Source organism: Plectropomus leopardus, chromosome 8 (assembly GCF_008729295.1).
Source record: "Plectropomus leopardus isolate mb chromosome 8, YSFRI_Pleo_2.0, whole genome shotgun sequence".
NCBI lineage: Eukaryota > Metazoa > Chordata > Actinopteri > Perciformes > Serranidae > Plectropomus > Plectropomus leopardus.
Genome location: NC_056470.1, coordinates 8,348,813 through 8,368,462, shown reverse-complemented (window position 1 = coordinate 8,368,462; position 19,650 = coordinate 8,348,813). Strand labels below are relative to the sequence as shown.

Below are 19,650 nucleotides of genomic sequence, written 5' to 3'. Positions count from 1 at the left end.
GAAAGGTGCTATAAAAAGATATTTTTCTTATTACTAAAATAATGATTTGTAGTAATAATTAAAGTAGTCACAGTAGCAGTAAAATGATTACTTTTCCAGCAGATATTTTCCCTTCCAATTTCTATAGAGAAATCGAAGAGAGAGGTTTTTGAGTGGACTCTAGCAGTCAAGACATTGCAGCATGTAGAAGCCTCACCACTCAGCAGCAGTGGCTGTTAAAACATTTTAAATGCATCACTTGATCTACTGTGTTCACACATGCCAACAGGGAATCAGTGTACAGTTATGAAGGTAACTGAAAATGATTGGGGTAATTTTAATCACTATTTTTGTTAAAACATTCCAGGGTTAAGGTATCACAGCAAAATATCACAGTTTCTGTGAATATAAAAGTCATGTTTTGTTCACTATTGATTAGTGTGTTTCCACAGCATTTTGACTTGGTCATGGTAGGAACAGCACAAACTTTTTTAGTAATACTAACGATGACCCTGTGATATCAAGTTCAAAGCAGCTAAGTTGAATTTAGGCATCACTTGTTTGATTATTAACACCTGAATTTTTCCTACAGTGAAAAGTCAAAATGTCTTCTGTGATAAAGGCCTACCATAAAAACAAGCAGCACTCGGCATAAGTCATGAGATAAAAATAAGTAAAATAAGGCCGATCAGTTGATGGTGAACAGCAAAACGATAACCCCAAGCTAAGCTAAGGACTCTGATTTCTTTCCTTGCCTTCCTTTCTGAACTTCAAGTAGTCATATTATTTTACCTGTTCACCCTCAGCTTTACCTTTCTAGTTTCTGCCATCATCGATTTTTGTGAAGAGTTGTGCATACTCCATACAAGCTCTCTAAAAGTCCTACAGTCAAAGTGAACCAAGCAACACACTATTACAGAGCCTGATAACAACCAATTTCTCCATTATATACAGTCAAAAACATATCAGTTCACTGTGTTGCCGTGTTATAACGTTTAAAAAAAAGCTCTACAGTTAATTGTACAGTATCAGTTTTAACTTTGTGTAAGGACTATTTGGGTGCTGCAGTGGTGTTGAATCATACTGCAACATGTTGTGAGATGTTTCTACAGGGTTTCCCTTACATTAATACCTTTGTGATGAAAGCCATTAATAGATTTTATATTTTTTGTAACTGGACTTATAGAACTTTTCTGGAACAGCACCACAGACGCACTGGTGAGATATATATACCATTCAATTATTTATAGCACCACACTGTTGGAGCGCAGAGCATACTCTGGGCACAGACGGAGCAATAGAACACCATGTGCAGTTTAAGTGAAACTTAAACTCAATTCTGCTGGGTCTTGAAGTTTATTTTCACTTCCTCTGAAGCAACTGCTCCTCTAATCCATCAATCTGATCAGCTTTGACTGGATCAAATGATCAATTATCCACGCTGTGACTTAAATTGCTGCTAAGGAATAAATATGACTCATGATGAGCTTTGTCTGTGCTGCGTTTAAATTCAGAGAGGGGGCACAAAATGATTTTAAGAAAAAAACAAAAACAAAAAAACGCGCAAACGGAAAGTTCAGAATCATGTTCAGATCAGCTTTGAATGGATCAACAGAACCGTTTTTCACTCCTGCCAGTTACAAACTCAAGGAGAGCCCACAGACCCACATAAACTAAAGAAGTTTAGGGAGGGGATCAAGAGTGATACACATGGACACACGTAAAGAAAAAAAAAGGTTTCCTTATAAAACTGGCATATTACAAATCTACAAGGAACTAAGCAAATCACCCGGAAACTTTAAGTAAAAGCTTAGCTGTCTTGCAAAACATTCTTTTTTTCCTAGCTATTAAGGATAATGTTACTGCAACCTGCACGCTAACAAAGTGACTAACTGTCACATTATTTGTGATGCATTCACTGGAAGTTAGAGCGGGACATCCTCTTATCGGAAGGTTTGATCCCTGGCTCCTACAGTCAATGAGTCAATGCACCCTTGGGCAAGATACTGAAGCCCAAATCCCTGCTGACGGCTGTTACATCAGTGTTGGGGTGTGTATGAATTTTTTTTAAAATGTGCACCTTGTACAGTAGCCTTAGCCACCAATGTATGAATGTGTGAATAGATAATGTAAGTCATAGTGGGAAAGCACTTTGAGTGTAAAACTCACTAGAAAAGCACTATAAACATGCATTTACCCCTCCTCTTGATTATGTCCCTAAGGGAATGACAGTAAGTGAGATTTTTATCAACATTTTTACTATTATTAACATACTACATATAATGGTTTCACATCATCTATTCAACTGGTCCTTAATTCATTTCAAGTAAATAAAGGCTCATTTACTGAGAATTAGGGCACGTAAACATGTAATCAAACTGTTATTATGTAAAAATAATCCGTTCAAATCTCGTACTGGGTTTTAGTGTTTACACTTGCCTTGAGTGTGTAATTGAGAGCTGCTCTCCACTTAAAAAGAATCAACATGATATCAAAAGCTGATAACAAACACAGTCGTTGTACCTTCTGGAACCACTGGCATTGGTAATGTAGGTGAATAACACCAAGCTACACTAGAAATAATACAAAGACTTGAATATACTGCATCACCTCTTACATCAGGAGTCCTGGAGGCTTCATCTGAAGCCTGCACTGATAGTATGTCTGTCCAGCTTGTGTCAAGTATGTTATCGTGGGACTATGCTCAATTTCGAGCTGTAGCAGCCAAAGTAACTGTGTGAGTGTGCAACCTTGATTTCGTCGTAATCCCTGTGCGTTTTTGTTTTTGAAAGCAGCTAGTATTGTCAATTTTCGACAAGGAAAGGATTGTCCAGCACAGCCACTCCTGCTGCGACGCCTCCGTCCGAGTGTTCTGAACTCTTGGTCCGTAGCAGATGACCCACACACTCGTTCATCACCATGTCTTTACCTTGCCTGTAAGGAAACAAAGAGAAGTGAAAGATAGGTATAGCAAATCCTAAAATATTTAATGTAAACTTCACAGGATAACAAGTGTACACTCTCCTGACTGATATTATTATGTCTGAAGTCAGGGTTTCCCACACATTTATTGATTTGTGTCAGCCTGCCTTGATTAGAACATCTGCCGCCACACAGTGATTTTCAATATTTGGAGCTGGACCGTTCAGTAGGTTCACAATTGGAAAAAAAAATACTGTACTGAGCACAGTATGGGCACAGATGGAGCATAGTCTAGACACAGATGGAGCAGCAGAGTGCCAGGCCAATGAAAGTGAAACATAATCCTTTGGCAGTGGTAGAAGAAGTGTCTTTGATGCCACTGAGGCCATAAAATATTTGTATGAGCTTTTATACCAAAATGACGCAAGAATACCACTGCAGGTGGATTGCTCAATGCCCGAGGATGTGCAGTGTCCAGTGTGAGGCTGTTTATATATGTGTTATTCTCTATAAAGCAGCAAGCAGCAATACCACAGGCTGAGCGATCGGCCTTCTTCTGAACAGGCATGCTTTGAATGGGCAATGCATTATTTAGGAAATAAATGTTGAATTACATAGCTACTCGATCTGCTTGCAGTACAGCTCTGAGATAATGAGCAGGAGTTAAAACCTCACTGAATAAACTTGTCCTGAAAGAACAAAAACTTTTATTTCAAGAATGCATCTTTCCACAAAAAAACAATGCATTATTTGTCAGTGAAATAGTGACTAAATACCTGACATATGCTCCGAACACTCCCAGTTCACTGAGACAGTTACTGATTTGGAGAGGACTGTCTCGTCTCAACAGGTAGTTCTGCACAGGGGTTGGATTGATTTTATCCATCAGAATATAGGCCATTCTCTCTGTGTTCTCCTTTACTCCCTGCAGGACCTGACAGATCTCTGATCCATAGATGTTGTTACCTAAAAAAATGATGACAGATTTGAAAAAAAAAACTCTGTTTATTTACTGCAAATATTATAGAAAGATAAAGTTACATATTGTAAAAATCAGCAAAGCTTCTTCTTCTTCTTTTTAACTGTAGTATACACTACCATGCTGGTGCTGACATTTCAAAGTCTGCCACTTTAGGCACCAGTACTTAAAGCAGAAGTGGTTTTAGGATTTGCTGCATGCAGAAATTAATTTCTTATGGTGTTTCTTGCATCGAACCTCCTCCCTCTCGCTGAGGCTTTAGGACAAACCGGTCTGGTGCTGCCAAAGCCATTTGTACTGTTCTGTCACCCTCTGGTCCCTAGACACAAAAACAAAAAAGAATAAAACGGGAACATGTGAGACAGCCTCAACACAGTAAACTGTAGCATGTACAAGTTGTACAACCTTATTGTGATGTCGTCATGTGTGGCTTATATGCAACCCCCTGAAACAACTGCATAGTTTGTTTTATTTTCTCACCATGTCTAGTGTGTAGAGGCCAGCAAACGTTGCTCTGATCTCCTCCACTACTTGGGGCTGGTCAGGGAAGAACTTCTCCAGAACTCCAGGTCTGGCGAGCACCTGCTGGACTTTCTTAGTTCCAGCTAGGTGAGTGCTGATATCTGGACACTTCACAGCCAGAGAGCGCTCCATCAGAAGACGAGCTTCCCAAGTCTACAATTCAAAGAAAAAAATCTTTTCTTTCATTTTGATACATCCAGTACATTGTAACTAACCAGTTTTTCAACACAACTGGATTCAGACCTGCCTAAATACATTAAAACCCAGTGCGGCGAAATGCCATTTAATACAATGTAATGCATAAGATTTTCACTTGACCTAAAACTTTTTTAGAGACTATAACATCCTTTTTAGAATCAAATCTGTGTCCATCACAGTTGGTTTGCTAGATATCCCTGTCAGAGGTACCACATAATGTCACAAATGTCTGATTTCTTTTAGTCTTCATTCTGACCCACACTACCACTACGTGGAAGCACAGTCCCTTCATTCACTTAAATGTAGCCCTCTCTCACTCGAAAAAGTTGGAACGCAAAGCAACATCATCTGACAGCGTAGACCATTTAAATATGCATTCCTAGTAGATCACTTTGTATTATAAATGCTGTATTCCTGCTGCATACCACTAAAACTATCATTGCAGTGGTAGCTTTCCAGAGCAGTAAAATCCCCCCTTGTAACAGTATCAACTGCTGTGCAGTGTTTCAGCATGTGAGAAGCCTTCAGGCTTATAAAGACAGAGGGTGTCATACCTGTATACTGCAGATATTTTAAAATCCCCTTGAGGCTATTTTGTGATTTGTGATACTATACATGTGGGCTATACATAATTAAAACTTGACTTGGGCTCGATAGATCGTATGTCATTGTCTCACCTGCAACTGAAAACAACACGACTCCACCAGTGCCACCAAAGGTCAGGCAAGTGTAAAACATTTTCAAACCAGTTTGTTATTCAGCAAAAACACCAGACCAGACTTGAATACTGAATTTTACCACTAGGTGTCAGACTTGACTGAGCAGCTGCTCCTGAGTAGAACATGAGACTAGGACCTATTAATGAGGGTGTGATGCGCCTCGAAGCTGGTTGGTCAACCGTCAATAAATAAAAAAGGAGAAGGGCAGAAAGTGATGCGGCACCCTGATAGACCTTTCACAGCAAACATGTCAGAGTAGGAAAAGCACAGGTGACACTGTCTCAGTTCCATTAAGTGTCACAGCAAGTCATTCCAGTGAGTCGGTGAAGAAGTACACCTGTGCTGGCATGCACAATGCCAGGTCCTCCCCTAAGTGGAATGCTGACATCATTAACAGTAACAACGACATCTGTGTTTTTCCTACGATGACAAGTCCAAACGGCACGACCTCTTTTGTCTCATCTTACCTCTTTTTATTTTGTGTCCACACTTCGTAAAAACAAATAAACTTTCTAGTAAACAAACATTGCGCGGTACTCTTCCCGCCACACATACTGAACTTTGCACGCACATACAGGCTCTACGTAACCACCGTTAGTAACACCAAATGGTTGTCGTACTCAGAATAACAATGATATTGTTTTATTGATTATTTATTGTTTGCTTTTTTGGTTCCATTTAATCTTCACATATATTGTGTGTCACCACATCTGCTTTATGTTTGTGTAATGCCCCTTACACCCACAAAAAATAAACAAATCATTTTAAAAAAAAAACCCCAACACCTCATGAGAGAACTGATTATTCTGCCACACAGGATATAAGTGGGCAGAATAATCAATATGTGGCAACAGAGAAAAAGAAAAAGGTATCTGTGCTCTTTTTGGTATACCTAAAAAGTGGTCAGATTTAACTCCTCAGTGTCCATCCCAACAAAACTCATGAAACTGGTGGAGTCTGCATAAAAAAAATTATCCATCCTGACTGCTCTTTGTATAGTAACTATGACTACTCCAACTAGAAATAAAGATTTAAGTGGAGACCTGTTCAGAAGTGTAGTTCTGAGGCATGTAGCCGTTCCTGAAGTACACCACTGCAACCTCTTGACCATCACTGAAGAGAGAGAAATATAAATGCACATTAAGTATAACTGAAGTGTATCATATCTCTATGTGTAACATATAGTTTTAATATATGAATGATACATTGTGTCTGACAGAAGCAGACTTACACAAACAGCCTCTTGTCCTGATCAAGGGATCCTGTTTTATAAACATCGTCGAACCGCATTCTTATTGTGGGAATGTTGCTGAAACACATTGACGACAGGGTGCTGGTTACAAAGATCAAGCTTTTCACACCATTCAAACAAGCAAACACATGCCTGAATGTGCTTAACAAACTGGATGGTTGACTCACCCTCACATGATTAGAAAAATAGATAGTGGACTTGACATTATTGTGTTACTTTGCGAATGACACAAAAGGCACTCTGTGACGCTGTATTTGAGTGGCCAGAGCATCCAGACTGAAACGCATCTGTAGCAGTTTGATGGGACTCACATTTCAAATCATTTCCGAATGTGATTTGGACAGAATTTGCAAAAAATTGCATTTTATGTAGGTTTTTTTTTTGCTGCCGAGACATTTCAAAAATCAATCTGTCCACAATTTTGGATTTGCTAGAAGACAGATCTGGGCTGGCAGTCTGAACAAGGCCTTAATATGAATCAACATATTTCAGTTTGACAGGTTCGCTCTTTTAAAATTGCATTACTGTCATATCAAAAATCATGTCAGCTGAAGCTATTAGGGGATTGCTTACAGCTTCAAAAAAAAAAACCTCTGTACTCACACACATACCTCTTCCACAGTTCGTTCTCAATGTATCGCTGATCAAAGATGTTCCTTTGGTTCTCTTCCACCAAGAACATGACGACTGCTCTGTAACGAAAACAACTGCTCCTGTGAAACACTCTCACTGTTACCTTTAAATATTCATCGGGACATTTTATAACGCTGAATGGTGCATGGATCTTACGGGTATTTTTTTTTGTTCAAGTACTTTCTGCCAATTTCTGAATAAATTGCTTTCTATTGATCAGTCTGGTTATTACATGTGATTGTTAATATCTTATAGTGCATACAGTATACATATGCTTCCAATAATGACAAAAATATCATCCCAGCACTAAAGCAGATGTTTCATTCTACTTGAGTGATCCATTAGTAATTTATGGCTGCATTATTCATTTATGGCTCTGATATGATGCAGCTGGTTTGCTCATTCAGCACAAGTAGATGGATCAATATGTGAGTGAAATCAGGACATTAATGAACAGTCAGGCTGCGTTCATTTCCTACCTCTCTGATCCATAGAGCTCCCACGCTTTGGCAATAGTTCTGGCCAGACCAGCTGCAGGGTTGTTGTCGAGGATCCGCTGGCTCTCCTCCAGTTGCCCCGCCACATTAAGGATGTGTCTGTCGAGCAAGATGAAGAACATTTATAGCAATGTTGATCACAGAGAATTGCACGCAATTATTGTCTGACTGCAGTTGATTTCGCTCTCTGTCAGCTTTTTCTTCCTCTTAAATAAAGCAAAAACACACTCAAGTTTGCCTCAACTAAAGATTTTACACCAAAGGTAAAAGAGATGTGCTTTTACAGAAACGTGCCACAACACTGTATGGAAGCACTGACCAAATCTGACTGCTTGGGGCGACTTTTAACCACTGTCTGTGTAAAAAATCCTGATCACTAAAAGATTTTATCATAACTGTTGATTGCCCTTCTAGACTTATTTTGATCACACTTGAAAACCGTTGACTTCATAAACAAAAGCACAGTTTGTGGCTGATATTCTAATGACTGACTTACCGGTGTACATCTGGCATGCGTGATGAGAGCCCACCAAAACTGGCAGCAAATGTGTTGATTTCTATCTGTTTCAGAGATGACGACCCGTCGTCTCCTTGGTCCAGCATGTAGTCAGACCGATTGAGCCCCAACACAATGGACTGGAAAGAAGACAAAGAAGAATCCCCACTCAGACTACTTTAATCACTTAAACATAATAATCTAGGCACGTGGCTGAACATTCAGCACAGACTGTCGAATCAACACTTGAGCCACTCAGCTCATCATATTGTTGAGAGATTTAAAAAAAAAAGATCACTTAATTGAGGGACAGAGAAGTAATTGGCAACAAAAGCATTGTAGACATTTTCTTGTTTTCTTTGTCTCGTGTGATAGTAATTTTATAATTTGTTTTGGTTTTTTTGGGCATTTTAAAAATGCATAAAATTTCAAGAGATATCACTTTGGCATTTAGGTTATTGTAAATGTCATTTCATTAATCAATTATAGATCAACCAATATTTAAAATTATTGTTAATAACAGCCCTAATATTGTGTTCTTTCAATGATGGGCCCAGTGTGGTCACACCAGCTGAAAGATCAACATGGCTGAAAGCTGACAATTAAAGTCGATCAACTCTCACTTGCATAGATGGTTAAATCAGGAAAAATTACAAACTCCTTTGAAACTGGTACATAACTTCATTTGGATGGAACATTTCAACATACCTGAGACCTTCCTTCTTTAAGGATTTGTTGGTGGATCCTGAACAACCTTGCAGTGAAATCATCCACTTCAATGGTGCTATAAACAAAGAATGTCAACCTGTTAAATTCCTGAAAACCAGTCAATCGATATGTTACAGTAGCTGTTGCAGATTCAGGCAGAATGGGTAACTACATTGTGATTTTTTTTAGGAGGAGTGCTGCTACGTTAAACTCAACAGCAAAGCCACATTTCAAAACTACTGGGGTCACCATCATTATTTTGTGACTCATATGCTACCTCGCAAGGGCCTCTTGCAGAAAGTCTGTGTCCTGGCTGATCTTGTCCACCAGTGTGTTGTAGTGAGTTTGCACGGCCAGAGCCTGGAGGAACACAGCCTTTGGCACAGGTGTGGGGAAGAGTGTGAAGGGAGCGTAGGTCACCAACTGAAAAGAAAAGAAAAAAAACAAGTCTAAAAAATGTAAGAAAAGAATGCTGACATCCAAAAACTATTCATCACAAAGCACAAGCACTGGACATGGCATGTGAGGAATGAAAACAAGCACTTGGGCTAAAAATCCCTGTAATTGCAAACACAGGCTTAATCAAGGTCTGTCCCAAATCCTGTGCCCTAAAGCGGAACAAATTCCTAACATGACTTCACATTGAACACGCCTGTTTTAACAGCCGTGGCTGAACAGCTCTCTGGTATTGAATTATGTTCTCTCTTAGTGGCTGTGGCTCACTGTCACATCACATAAATGGTAAATACACGTTCATATTGATTTGCTTTAGAAATAATAAATACATTTGATTTTTTTCTGTTGTTTTTTAGAAATTCAAACTCAGTCTTCTTTTATTGAATATGCGATGACTTCAACCATAATTGCTCAGCTGCCAGTTGTGTATACAGAGTGCAATAAATCATTTGTCACATTATCAACTAACTGTATAATAAACGTAAAGCACTGGGCTGGATTTATTCATACATACAGCTCGTATGAATGAAAAATATAGAGAGGGAGAGCTGGACTGATAATTATTGTGGTTGTACAAGTTTATTTCCCTCTCGCACTAAAAAAACAAGACATTTTGAATCAAATGATGTGATATCAGGATTGCTTGAATGGCTACACATTGGCACATTTTTACTGTGTTTGTTAGTTTGTTAAATTGCCTTTCTTCGCTTTGTGCATAAGAGATGCTTCTTCGGTGATGACTTTATTACAGTGCTCCTAAAGTGCAACAAGTTTCATTCATTTACATTTATTTTTTATTTAAATATACTTGTTTTTTTAAAAAAAGCAAACAGGCTTTGCTCCAAAGTGCCTCACAAAGTCAGACATATATGACATGTATACACATACAGGCATATAGGGATGTACAAGTGCAACGAGATGCACATTCTTTACCTCTCTGTGCATTTAAACTTGTAATCCTGCAGCCTTAAGCTGACAGCTAATATGACAAAGAAATAGCAGGATTTAAGAGATATTTTGTGATTATTTCCACCAGTTAACAAAGTAACAGTGACAAGGTTAAGAAATTCAGGTCTGAAGGAATTTTACTCGTTCACAGCTGTCTATTGTCAAATGGGGTTAAATGTTAACAAATGATATCTAAGTTGATTGTTAATGATTTTCTAATGCTTTCACAGTTCGGCTGTTTGTCTTCTTTCTTCAGGTTTCTTTTTATTTGCTTGACTATACTGAATGAATAATCTTCCACTGGGGTTTAAAGGTTAATTATTCTGTCTAAGATAAGGGGAAATCAATCAAAAGGCATGCATAAGTATGCATGCCTCACCAAGTTTCTTATTGATATTCATACTACAAAAAAAGTATTTGAAAATGCACCCTAAAACATGCTCAAAACCAACATAAGTAATTAACAAAGTAAACAAGATGCATCTTCTCTTTACGATCTGTCACAGCTGTGATGGAAGTGCAGCAGTTTTGACCTTCCAAAAACACTTCTTTTTATCAGGTGACATCCAAACAGGTTTTGTTTGTTTGTTTGTTTCAGGTTTCATCACAAAAAACAGCTGCTGTAAGGTGTATGAATTCTGCAGATAAAAGTGTCTCTGTTTTCACTTCCTACCTCTGATGAGTTGGGGGTCTCTTGGATCCTCATCAGGACACCCTGCAGAAGTGCCACATCTTTTGCCACCTCTGCCAAGTCTTTTATCAGCGTGGTATTCTTCATTATCTTGTCTGGTATAGCCTGGGCCATTCTGACTTACCTGTAATGTTAAAAACAGTCAAATTGACCATGAACGTGACCATTAGTTAGTCATGCCATTTTACCTTGAATTCACAAAGAAAAGTTCGTTATTAAGAGCAGCAAACTATACCAAAACATCTGTTAGAAAACTCTAACAGTGAAAAAAACTCTAACAACTCTTGCAGTGAACTTAAAGTGGAAATGAAAATTAAACTTTTCTGTGCTCTCTTTAAAGCCAGACTCCAACACCAAGGTTTGTTAATAAAAAAGCATGTGTTTGGGAAGTGCCACACATATGACTAGATAAATTAGACTTGGATAATACTGCTGGAGATGTGTGAGAGTTTGTAAACAGATGTTTTGATAGGGTTTTACAGTTGTAAAACTCGTCGCAAAACAATCAACAAATCAATGTTTTTCCGTGAGGGCATACGAAAAATAAAAGAAAAAGGTTTTGAACATTAATTGATTTACAAATAGTCATTTTGTGGGTGAAGTATTCCTTAAAATTTATGTTTCACTTCTGAAGAAAAAAAAACCATTATATGACATCACAGAACATTTGAGGAACTTAACCTCAAGTGTTGCTTAGTTATCAGTTTTTTCACTTTAAAGTCAAGTAGGGAACCACAGTTAGTTCCATTTCTGTGTTTTGAATTTTGCTTGTGAGGCTACTTTTCTGATTTAAATTCCATAATCTATCACGCCATTTAGTTATAAACATACCTGTTGAAAACTACAAGGACATTACAACAACCAGGTAAATGCTACTACTTCCACTACGACTACTTCTACTAAAATAATACTAACAACAACGATAATAACTAATATATTTGTGTTGTTACTGTATAGCAGTCAGTTTACCAAAATGCTTTACACAAAGACAGAAAAAGCTGCAACATGTATGCATACAATAAAAATTGATTAAATAAATGATTCGACAGGATTAAACACATATGAAAACATCAGAGCGTTAGTAAAATAACACAAAACAGTACATACAGTTGCTTCTTATATATAATACTTAGACCTGTGTATACCTGCTTTACAACACGTGTATATTAACTGCTTACCTGATTATTAACCAGGAAGCTAACGTTACATATGTTGAACACTGTGGTAATCACAAGTTAGCTATTTACCTTCAGGTTAGCAGGTTTTTTCCAGTCGGTGTTTTGTGTCCTGCGAGCACAGGTCTGTATTGACCGGATAATATTAATTGCTAAGGTGTTATATCATATGTAACAGATAAGATATTACTGGCATATGGTCACAGGTTACTGCAGTACACGAGAGTCAGCTCCGGAGCTGCCGAACTCCCTTTTACACTCCCCACCGCTCATTGGTCGGTGGGGAGTGATGCTATTGGCTGGATAGAGCCACATGCTTCGTTCAGCCAATCAGTGTTCAAAACGTCATCAAAAAGATTGAAGCTGCTGACAGAACATGATCGTGCTCTGCTCAAAATGCTGACTGAAGAATGAGACAGCACTTCATTTTACCTGGAGAGAGGCGTTTGTCAGTGTGTTTTGAAGTAAGACATTGGTTTTGACTGAACTGCAGGCAAGGAAAAATGACAACAACAACAAAAAATAACATGTAAAGTAATTCTCCTACGAATACGGCTGGCAAAAATGTCTGTTGTCTATCTACTAAAACTATTGAATTATAGGCCTAAAAAAGAGCTCCATCAAACAAGTCCATCAAATCCACGGAAACAGGAGCGGTTTCTGACTCATATTTACAGGTTGGTTTCTAATCAAACATTTTGAGGAAAAGGTCTAAACTTTTTTTTTTCCCCACTGGACATGTGATGTCATCCCTATGTGACTTGGGGGAAATGCATGACCCCGCCTCCTCCATTAATCAGATATTATATTTTTTTAAACTGGCCATTTGATGTTTGAAAGTAATTTTTAAGTAAGTTTTTCACTCTTGTTCTGAATGCTGACGAGATAGCGCAAACAGCCTATTTTGTGCAAACATTTGAAATATAGAATAAAGTGATTTTGAGCCTAAGGCCACCCAAAGATTTTTTTCTTTTTCTAACAGAAGAGTTTCTGGTTTTACAGATTCTGGCTTGGATAAATGGTCTAATTTTGGCATTTTTTTTTAAAAAAAAAAAGAAAACATGCCTTTCAAACCTGTAGCTGGTTTGGAGGGCATGTTTTCTTTGAAAAATGGGCAGCAAATAATCCAAAATACTGCCATTTAAAGTTGTATGCCCCTCCCCTCTCATAAATAACAACTCATAAATTACCCTTAAGAATGTTATTCATTACCATAATAGCAGAGTCTTTTGTGGTGACAGGAAACTATAAACCCCCCCAAGATCCTGAATAACTTGTTAAATAAATGAAGCATAAAATATGTGAAATATTGTAAAAGATGTATGCAGTAGGTTACATAAATTCAAAGTCAGTCCAGGTTCGGGATTTCCCCAGTTGCCAGCCCCACTCCACATCAGTAGAGGGAGCTAGAGCTTTCTTTAATACAAGTCACGGAGATCTTGTAGAGCTTCCTGGTTCTGCATAACATGTGATAAGCTTTTCTGCATACAAGCCCAAAGGCTTTCAAGCTAATCAGAAGGTTTCATTCAGGTCTGTTACCTCATCCATGTGAGGAGGGGGGGGACAGAAATAAACAAAGACATCAAGTGTATGTGGATGATGTCACATTGGCAGCACATGACAGGGGGGCAGCCATGCAGAGTGATCAGTAAGCACTGAACTGTGACTGTGTGATTTTGCACTGTGTTTGTGTGTATACTTGTAGATGGCGAGTGGACAGCTGTCGAGGGCGGAGGCGTTAGCGTGCTCAGGCTGCAAGCATGCGTGCCACGTGATGCTCTACTGTGACACGAAATCTAAGCTGTTTGGGAAGTTTCCCATCAAACATATCATACTGGTGAGGGAGAGCACTGAGTGTGTGTGTGTGTGTGTGTGTGTGTGTGTGTGTGTGTGTGTGTGTGTGTGTGTGTGTGCGCGTGTGTGTGTGTGTGTGTGCAGCATGTGTTTTGTTTTGTGTGTGTGTGTGTGTCTGGATGGAGATGACTGAGTCCCTGCCTACAAAAGTGATGCACACCTCTGCTTTCAGTGTTTCTCTGCCTGTTTGCTTGAAAACACACTCCTGTTTGTGTGTAAGCATCTCTGCCTCTCTGTGTGGTTGTGTGTGTGTGTGTATGTGTGTATAACAGCCTCTCTCACTTCCCACAGATGCAGATGCGCTTTGACGGTCTGCTGGGTTTCCCTGGCGGGTGAGTCTTTCCTGGTGCTGCTGTTGTTTATTCCTTTTATGTGCACACAGGTATGTTTAGTTGAGGTTCGTATGTCTCTTATGTCAAAAGATATAAATAAAGCTGCACAGGTACAGAACAAACATTCACATTTTCACTGGAATACTCAAACTACAAGGATAAACAGTGAAACATGACATGATAGATTCTTCTGTAAGATACTTTAGCTTACCGCAAAAAAAAATATATATATATAACTGCCAGACACATAGCACTTATTAAGTATTCAACTTAGCATGAATCACTTGTGCCTTTTATGTCTGTGATTAACAGGAGTCACTGCCAGAATTTCTGGGTTATCTTTCGCCAACTCAGTATCATTATATAATGAGGCAATGAAAAAGTCTGAAAATCATGATAACTAATAAAAAAAAATGAAAACTGTTAAACTACAAAAAAAAACAACTACTAAACAGCAGGTCAAAGTACTTTTTATCTAGTGATAAATCTTCCCATCTTCTCAACGGAGTGATAGAACTTTTTGTGATTTTGAGTAAAATATCACAAACTGTTGGATGTGTTATTAAGAACAATTATTAAGAAATGTGGTTCAGACATTCATGAAGCCCCTTTAATAAAATGTCCCAACTTTTCATCAATTACTCTTGTTTATGACCTGCAAACTAATGACATTATCATCCACCTCAGCTGTACTTTGTCTTTAACACTAATTAATGCAAATATTAGCATGCTTAGATGCTAAATCAAGATGTTGAACACAGTAATCATGACAGCAAGCACATGGGCTAAACTGAAAAGTCAAAGTACACGCCAAATACATTTTTCCCAAACATAATTTCTGTCATTTTATGTATTTCTTACCCCCCTGGTGTTTGTCCAAGTGTTTGTTCTTCTGATTAGTTTGGTTTTTACTCGTTATTTAATGTATTAAGACACTATGATTGACAGCTCTGTTAGCCAATGGATGTGCTCATGATGAATAGGGCTGCTCATGATTGGTCGGCTGGGTGTATGCACAGACTGGCTTTAAGTCACGTCACGTTACTTGATGGCCGTGGCTGTAGACTCTTTGCTTATATTTTAAGTGAACCTGCATTTTTTTTTTAAGTGCCAGCAGGGGGCAACTTCAAAATGAAATCTGACTGTATAGAGGTTTATGGGAAAATGACCTTACTTCTCTCGGTTTATTAGTGAGTTTATGGTCTTGATGGCTAGATTAAAGTCTTCAATCCAGCATGATGTTCATTTTGTAAATCATGGTCCCATTTTACAGAAAAATAGAAGATAAAGCAGGGTGTGCTTTGTGCCTGGCTCACAGTTATGTCAGCTGAATCGGATTAGGCTGTAGGCAGAATATTGGACTATTTGTTAGTATTTTTCTATGTAGAGTTATAAAGTTTCTGCGGTATGTTCTTCTGGGGTCCAAGACATTCCCAGAAGCACGCTAACTGACTTACAAAAAAAAATAAATAAATAAAAAACAAGAAATTAGCGATTGCTCGACTTGAAAAACCTCAGTCCACTGAGGTGTCTTTGCTTGATAATTTAAATTTTTGTCTTTAAGGGTGCAGCCCTAGTATGCTTTAGGGCGTGGCTACCTTGTGATTAACAAGTGCCAACCACAGTACTGTCCTCTGGTTCTCAGTCAAGTCTTGATACCGCCATGAGGTCAGGGACTTGTTATCCAATGAGAGCTGCTCAGTGGTACAAGAAGCAAAAAAAAAAAAAAAGCACTCTTTTTGGGTATAAAGTACCAGAATCTACGGGTCCATGAGGCACTAGAGACTTGGTTGGCCAAGGCCGAGTGTGTCCGAGCGGGTAACCTCCACTGGCGGAGCGACTGACTTCCAGTGTAGCGCTTTGCTAGCTTGAATGGTGGTCTAAAAATGTAATCTTGCCGCTCTTTTAGACTTTCCAAATGTTAACGAACTGGATTGCTTAAATGTAGATAGTGAAGTCTCTCTCCCAATGTAAGTCAATTGGGAAATGTTTTTTTGGGCCCGTGGGCTATCATGTGACAGACCAGGAACCTGGGTGTCATGATTGATGACCAGCTGACCTTTAAGGTTCATGTGGCCTCAGTTTCTCGGTCTTGTCGTTATGCCCTCTACAACATCAGGAAGATCAGACCCTTCCTGACCCAACAGGCCACACAGCTTCTGGTTCAGGCTCTTGTGATCTCACGCATTGACTACTGCAACTCTCTTCTGGCAGGCCTCCCTGCATGCTCATTCAAACCTCTTCAGATGATCCAGAATGCAGCAGCACGTCTGGTCTTCAACCAGCCCCCAAAAGAGCACATGTCACCCCGCTGCTAATTTCTCTTCACTGGCTTCCAGTGGCAGCCAGAATCAAATTCAAAGCACTTCTCTTGGCTTACAAAACAATCACAAGAACTGCTCCGGCCTACCTGGAATCCCTGATCCAGGTCTACTCTCCTTCTTGCCCACTACGCTCTGCATGCGAAAGACGCCTGGTGCTTCCAGCCCAGCACGGCTCTAAATCTCTAGCCAGACTCTTCTCCTCTGTTGTTCCCAAATGGTGGAACAAACTTCCAAACTCTGTGCGTTCTGCTGAGTCCCTTTCTACTTTTAAGAGACAATTGAAAACTCATTTGTTCCGAGAACACCTAGGCACTTAACCTGACTCTTCTCCGCTTTGCCCTTTGGGCTAGATTAAGTCAGATGGTCCAAAACCCAGCACCTAATGATTATCTAGCACTGACAAAGTTGTGTGATGTTGTATGTTGACTGTCATCAAAAGTAGTGATACTGAGATTGTTGAATCTCAGATGCTGAGATCGCTACTGGTTATTACTTTGGTTTCCAAAAAAAAAAAAAAAAAAAAAGGGGGGGGGGGGGGGGGGCTGTGCGGCACTTCTTCTGCCACTAGACAGCAATACCTGTGACCAATCACACCTGAAGCACTTTTTGCACTTACTAAGGGTTTTTTCCTTAAGTCTAAATTCTTGCTTGTGTTGTACGTCGCTTTGGATAAAAGCGTCTGCTAAATGAAATTGTAGAATTGTAGAATGTAGACCCAGATGGTGTAATTCCACTTTTGGCCACTATGTGAAATTTGCATCAGAGCCTGGCACACTTCCTTGGGGTTTGGACCCATCCCTCTCTCCTCCACAGCACCACACTCTCATCCAAATATGGTCACTTCTGGTTCCAAAAAAAACACAATGGCGTCAGCCAAAATGTCCGCTTCTTTTATACAGTTTAATGGACTTGAGGCAGGAGCCGCTCTGCAAACTAGTTTCGGAGTTTTAAATTGAATCAGCTTTTCAATCAGCTTGATTTATTCACCTCTGCGCTGAGGAGTCTCGGGAGAGCAGTGCAGCAAACATTGTTTATCAACCTCCACATCTGACGCTGACCTCTGACCCCACGCTACAGGCTCGTTAACCCAACCAAGGAGACCCTGGAGGCGGGGCTTAGCAGGGAATTGTTGGAGGAGGTGGGCATGGATGTGCCAATATTGGTTGAAGATCATGTGGACTCCTGCTATGCTCCTGGTTCCTCTCCCTCCTCCTCGTCCTCCCATCTTATCACTCACTTCTACGTGAAGAAGATTGAGGAGGAGCAGATTAAGGAGGTGGAGAGAGCATGTGTATGCACTGCAGTAGATCACGGACAGGAGGTAACACGTGTGTGTGTTTGTGTGTGTGTGTGTGTGTGTGTGTGTGTGTGTGTGTGTGTGTGTGTGTGTGTGTCCTTTTCCATCTAGAATGACTGATTGCAGCCATTTAGCCAATCTCATGCTCTGTTCCTCATCACCTGTTCTCTCTTCGTGTCTCTCTCAGGTTCTTGGAATGGTCAGAGTCCCTCTCTACACCATGAAAGCCGGGGGTGGCCTCGCGCCTTTCCTGTCGCACGCATTTATCGGCAATGCTCGCTTCCAGCTGGTCAACTCTCTGCTGCACTTCAACCTATTAGCCCCTGAGGAATTGCACAAAGCCCTCAGGCAGTCACTGAAGACACACACACGCAATGCAGAGGACCTGCAAGAAGCCCTTGCGCGACTAGAGGCGAAGAGGAAACAGTTTTGAAACTCACATGCAGGTGCTTCAGCACATCCTCTCTGGCACGCACATGCAGTTTGGCCATCAGCAATGTTCGACACACACACACACACACACACACACACACACACAAACACACACTTAATCCTACACACACACACACACACACACACACACACACAGTTTGATACTGATTCTGAGCTGGTGACTCATAATTGCCTCATGCATCAAACAGTTTGCAGAAAACATTGTCAACTGCTCTACCATTAATGCAAATAAAATCATTTAACCGTCCACAATATTCCGACATTTTCTGTCATTTTGCTCCTGTCACTGAACTTAAAGAGAAGATGTTGAAAAATAATCACATGATGTGAAAGCAATTGCCATGGCGATCAACTCAAACACTTTAGGTATGTTAATGTTATGATAAAGATCGCATTTTAATGATTCCATAAGGAGTTCAGATGCATCGAAATCTTGCAAGCTAGTGCAAAATAACAGACAAAAAAAAAGGCAACACATGACCACAAAAAGTAACCAGAAAAGAATCAAAGACTTTACAAATGGCTGTGCCACCTTATATGGCAATGCGTAGGCACCCTGCGGTTGTCTATATCAACCAAGATCAGAGGGCAGTGGAAAAAAACAACCTTCTTTTCTATCAGGTACAATTCTTTGTCTGTCTTTGTGCTGCTCACACTTTTTGGCGGTTTCATTTTATGAAGTTATTGCGGCGGCGCTGGTGCAATCCAAGGATTAATTACGTCCGTGACATACTATATAGCCTACGGGCGAAGATTTGATTCCGTTTAAGTGCACCCTCGGTGCGCGTAACGTGCCTGCACCAGATGTTAGTAACCTCATTCCCAGACAATATTGCTGGCGGTGAGCAAGAGCAGAGACATGATGCTGCCTAATGTTCATGATACCAACTGTAAGTGTACAATCTATACAGAGCTTTTCTCTGCAGGTGAATCAATCTGACATGTTGAATGTAAATATAGTACCGAAAAACATGCTGAGAGAAACAAAACAATGAGTTTATGTCACAATGTTTGAGCGATCAGACAAAGAATGCACCCAAACGATGGAGGGATGGGATGAAGGATGCTGAGAGGAACACACTCATTCACTCATCTTTTATTCAGCTTTTTATACAATAGATTGATTGTAGAGTCGTTGCATTTTGCGAGGACATCCATTAATACTAACTATGTACAGAGTGACTCATTGTTGCTCAGATAGAATTAGTGATGCAA

General features: G+C 39.7%; 2 protein-coding genes across 3 annotated transcripts; one reads left to right on the top strand and one right to left on the bottom strand.

Annotated features, from left to right (window-relative positions):
• Positions 1-1,319: 1,319 nt before the first annotated feature.
• Positions 1,320-12,416, bottom strand: LOC121946610 (glutathione synthetase-like). The gene is made up of 13 exons (XM_042491256.1): positions 12,248-12,416; positions 10,983-11,124; positions 9,183-9,328; positions 8,906-8,981; positions 8,198-8,337; positions 7,684-7,800; positions 7,183-7,263; positions 6,551-6,628; positions 6,363-6,432; positions 4,361-4,555; positions 4,118-4,199; positions 3,678-3,867; positions 1,320-2,913 (listed from the first exon to the last, which is right to left on the bottom strand). The coding sequence occupies exons 2-13, from the start codon at positions 11,112-11,114 to the stop codon at positions 2,784-2,786; spliced, it is 1,437 nt and encodes a 478-aa protein (XP_042347190.1). The 5' UTR covers positions 11,115-11,124; positions 12,248-12,416; the 3' UTR covers positions 1,320-2,783.
• On the top strand, positions 11,752-18,678 carry zgc:103759 (U8 snoRNA-decapping enzyme). Of its 2 annotated transcripts, none has more exons than XM_042491257.1 (5): positions 11,752-11,865; positions 13,881-14,012; positions 14,321-14,361; positions 17,763-18,006; positions 18,170-18,678. In XM_042491257.1, the coding sequence occupies exons 2-5, from the start codon at positions 13,881-13,883 to the stop codon at positions 18,413-18,415; spliced, it is 663 nt and encodes a 220-aa protein (XP_042347191.1). In that variant the 5' UTR covers positions 11,752-11,865; the 3' UTR covers positions 18,416-18,678. The 2 variants fall into 2 exon arrangements, with proteins under 2 accessions (XP_042347191.1, XP_042347192.1); XM_042491258.1 differs by lacking the exon at positions 11,752-11,865 and adding an exon at positions 13,640-13,705.
• The last annotated feature ends 972 nt before the right edge of the window (positions 18,679-19,650 follow it).

Coding starts and splice junctions, on each gene's coding strand:
- LOC121946610 (XM_042491256.1), bottom strand. CDS start 11,114: ATGGCCCAGGCTATACCAGACAAGATAATGAAGAATACCACGCTGATA. Junction 9,329..10,982: donor AGACCCCCAACTCATCAGAG/GTAGGAAGTGAA, acceptor TTTTCTTTTCAG/TTGGTGACCTACGCTCCCTT. Junction 8,338..8,905: donor TTAAAGAAGGAAGGTCTCAG/GTATGTTGAAAT, acceptor TCTTCTTTCCAG/TCCATTGTGTTGGGGCTCAA.
- zgc:103759 (XM_042491257.1), top strand. CDS start 13,881: ATGGCGAGTGGACAGCTGTCGAGGGCGGAGGCGTTAGCGTGCTCAGGC. Junction 14,013..14,320: donor CCATCAAACATATCATACTG/GTGAGGGAGAGC, acceptor CACTTCCCACAG/ATGCAGATGCGCTTTGACGG. Junction 14,362..17,762: donor CTGCTGGGTTTCCCTGGCGG/GTGAGTCTTTCC, acceptor CCCACGCTACAG/GCTCGTTAACCCAACCAAGG.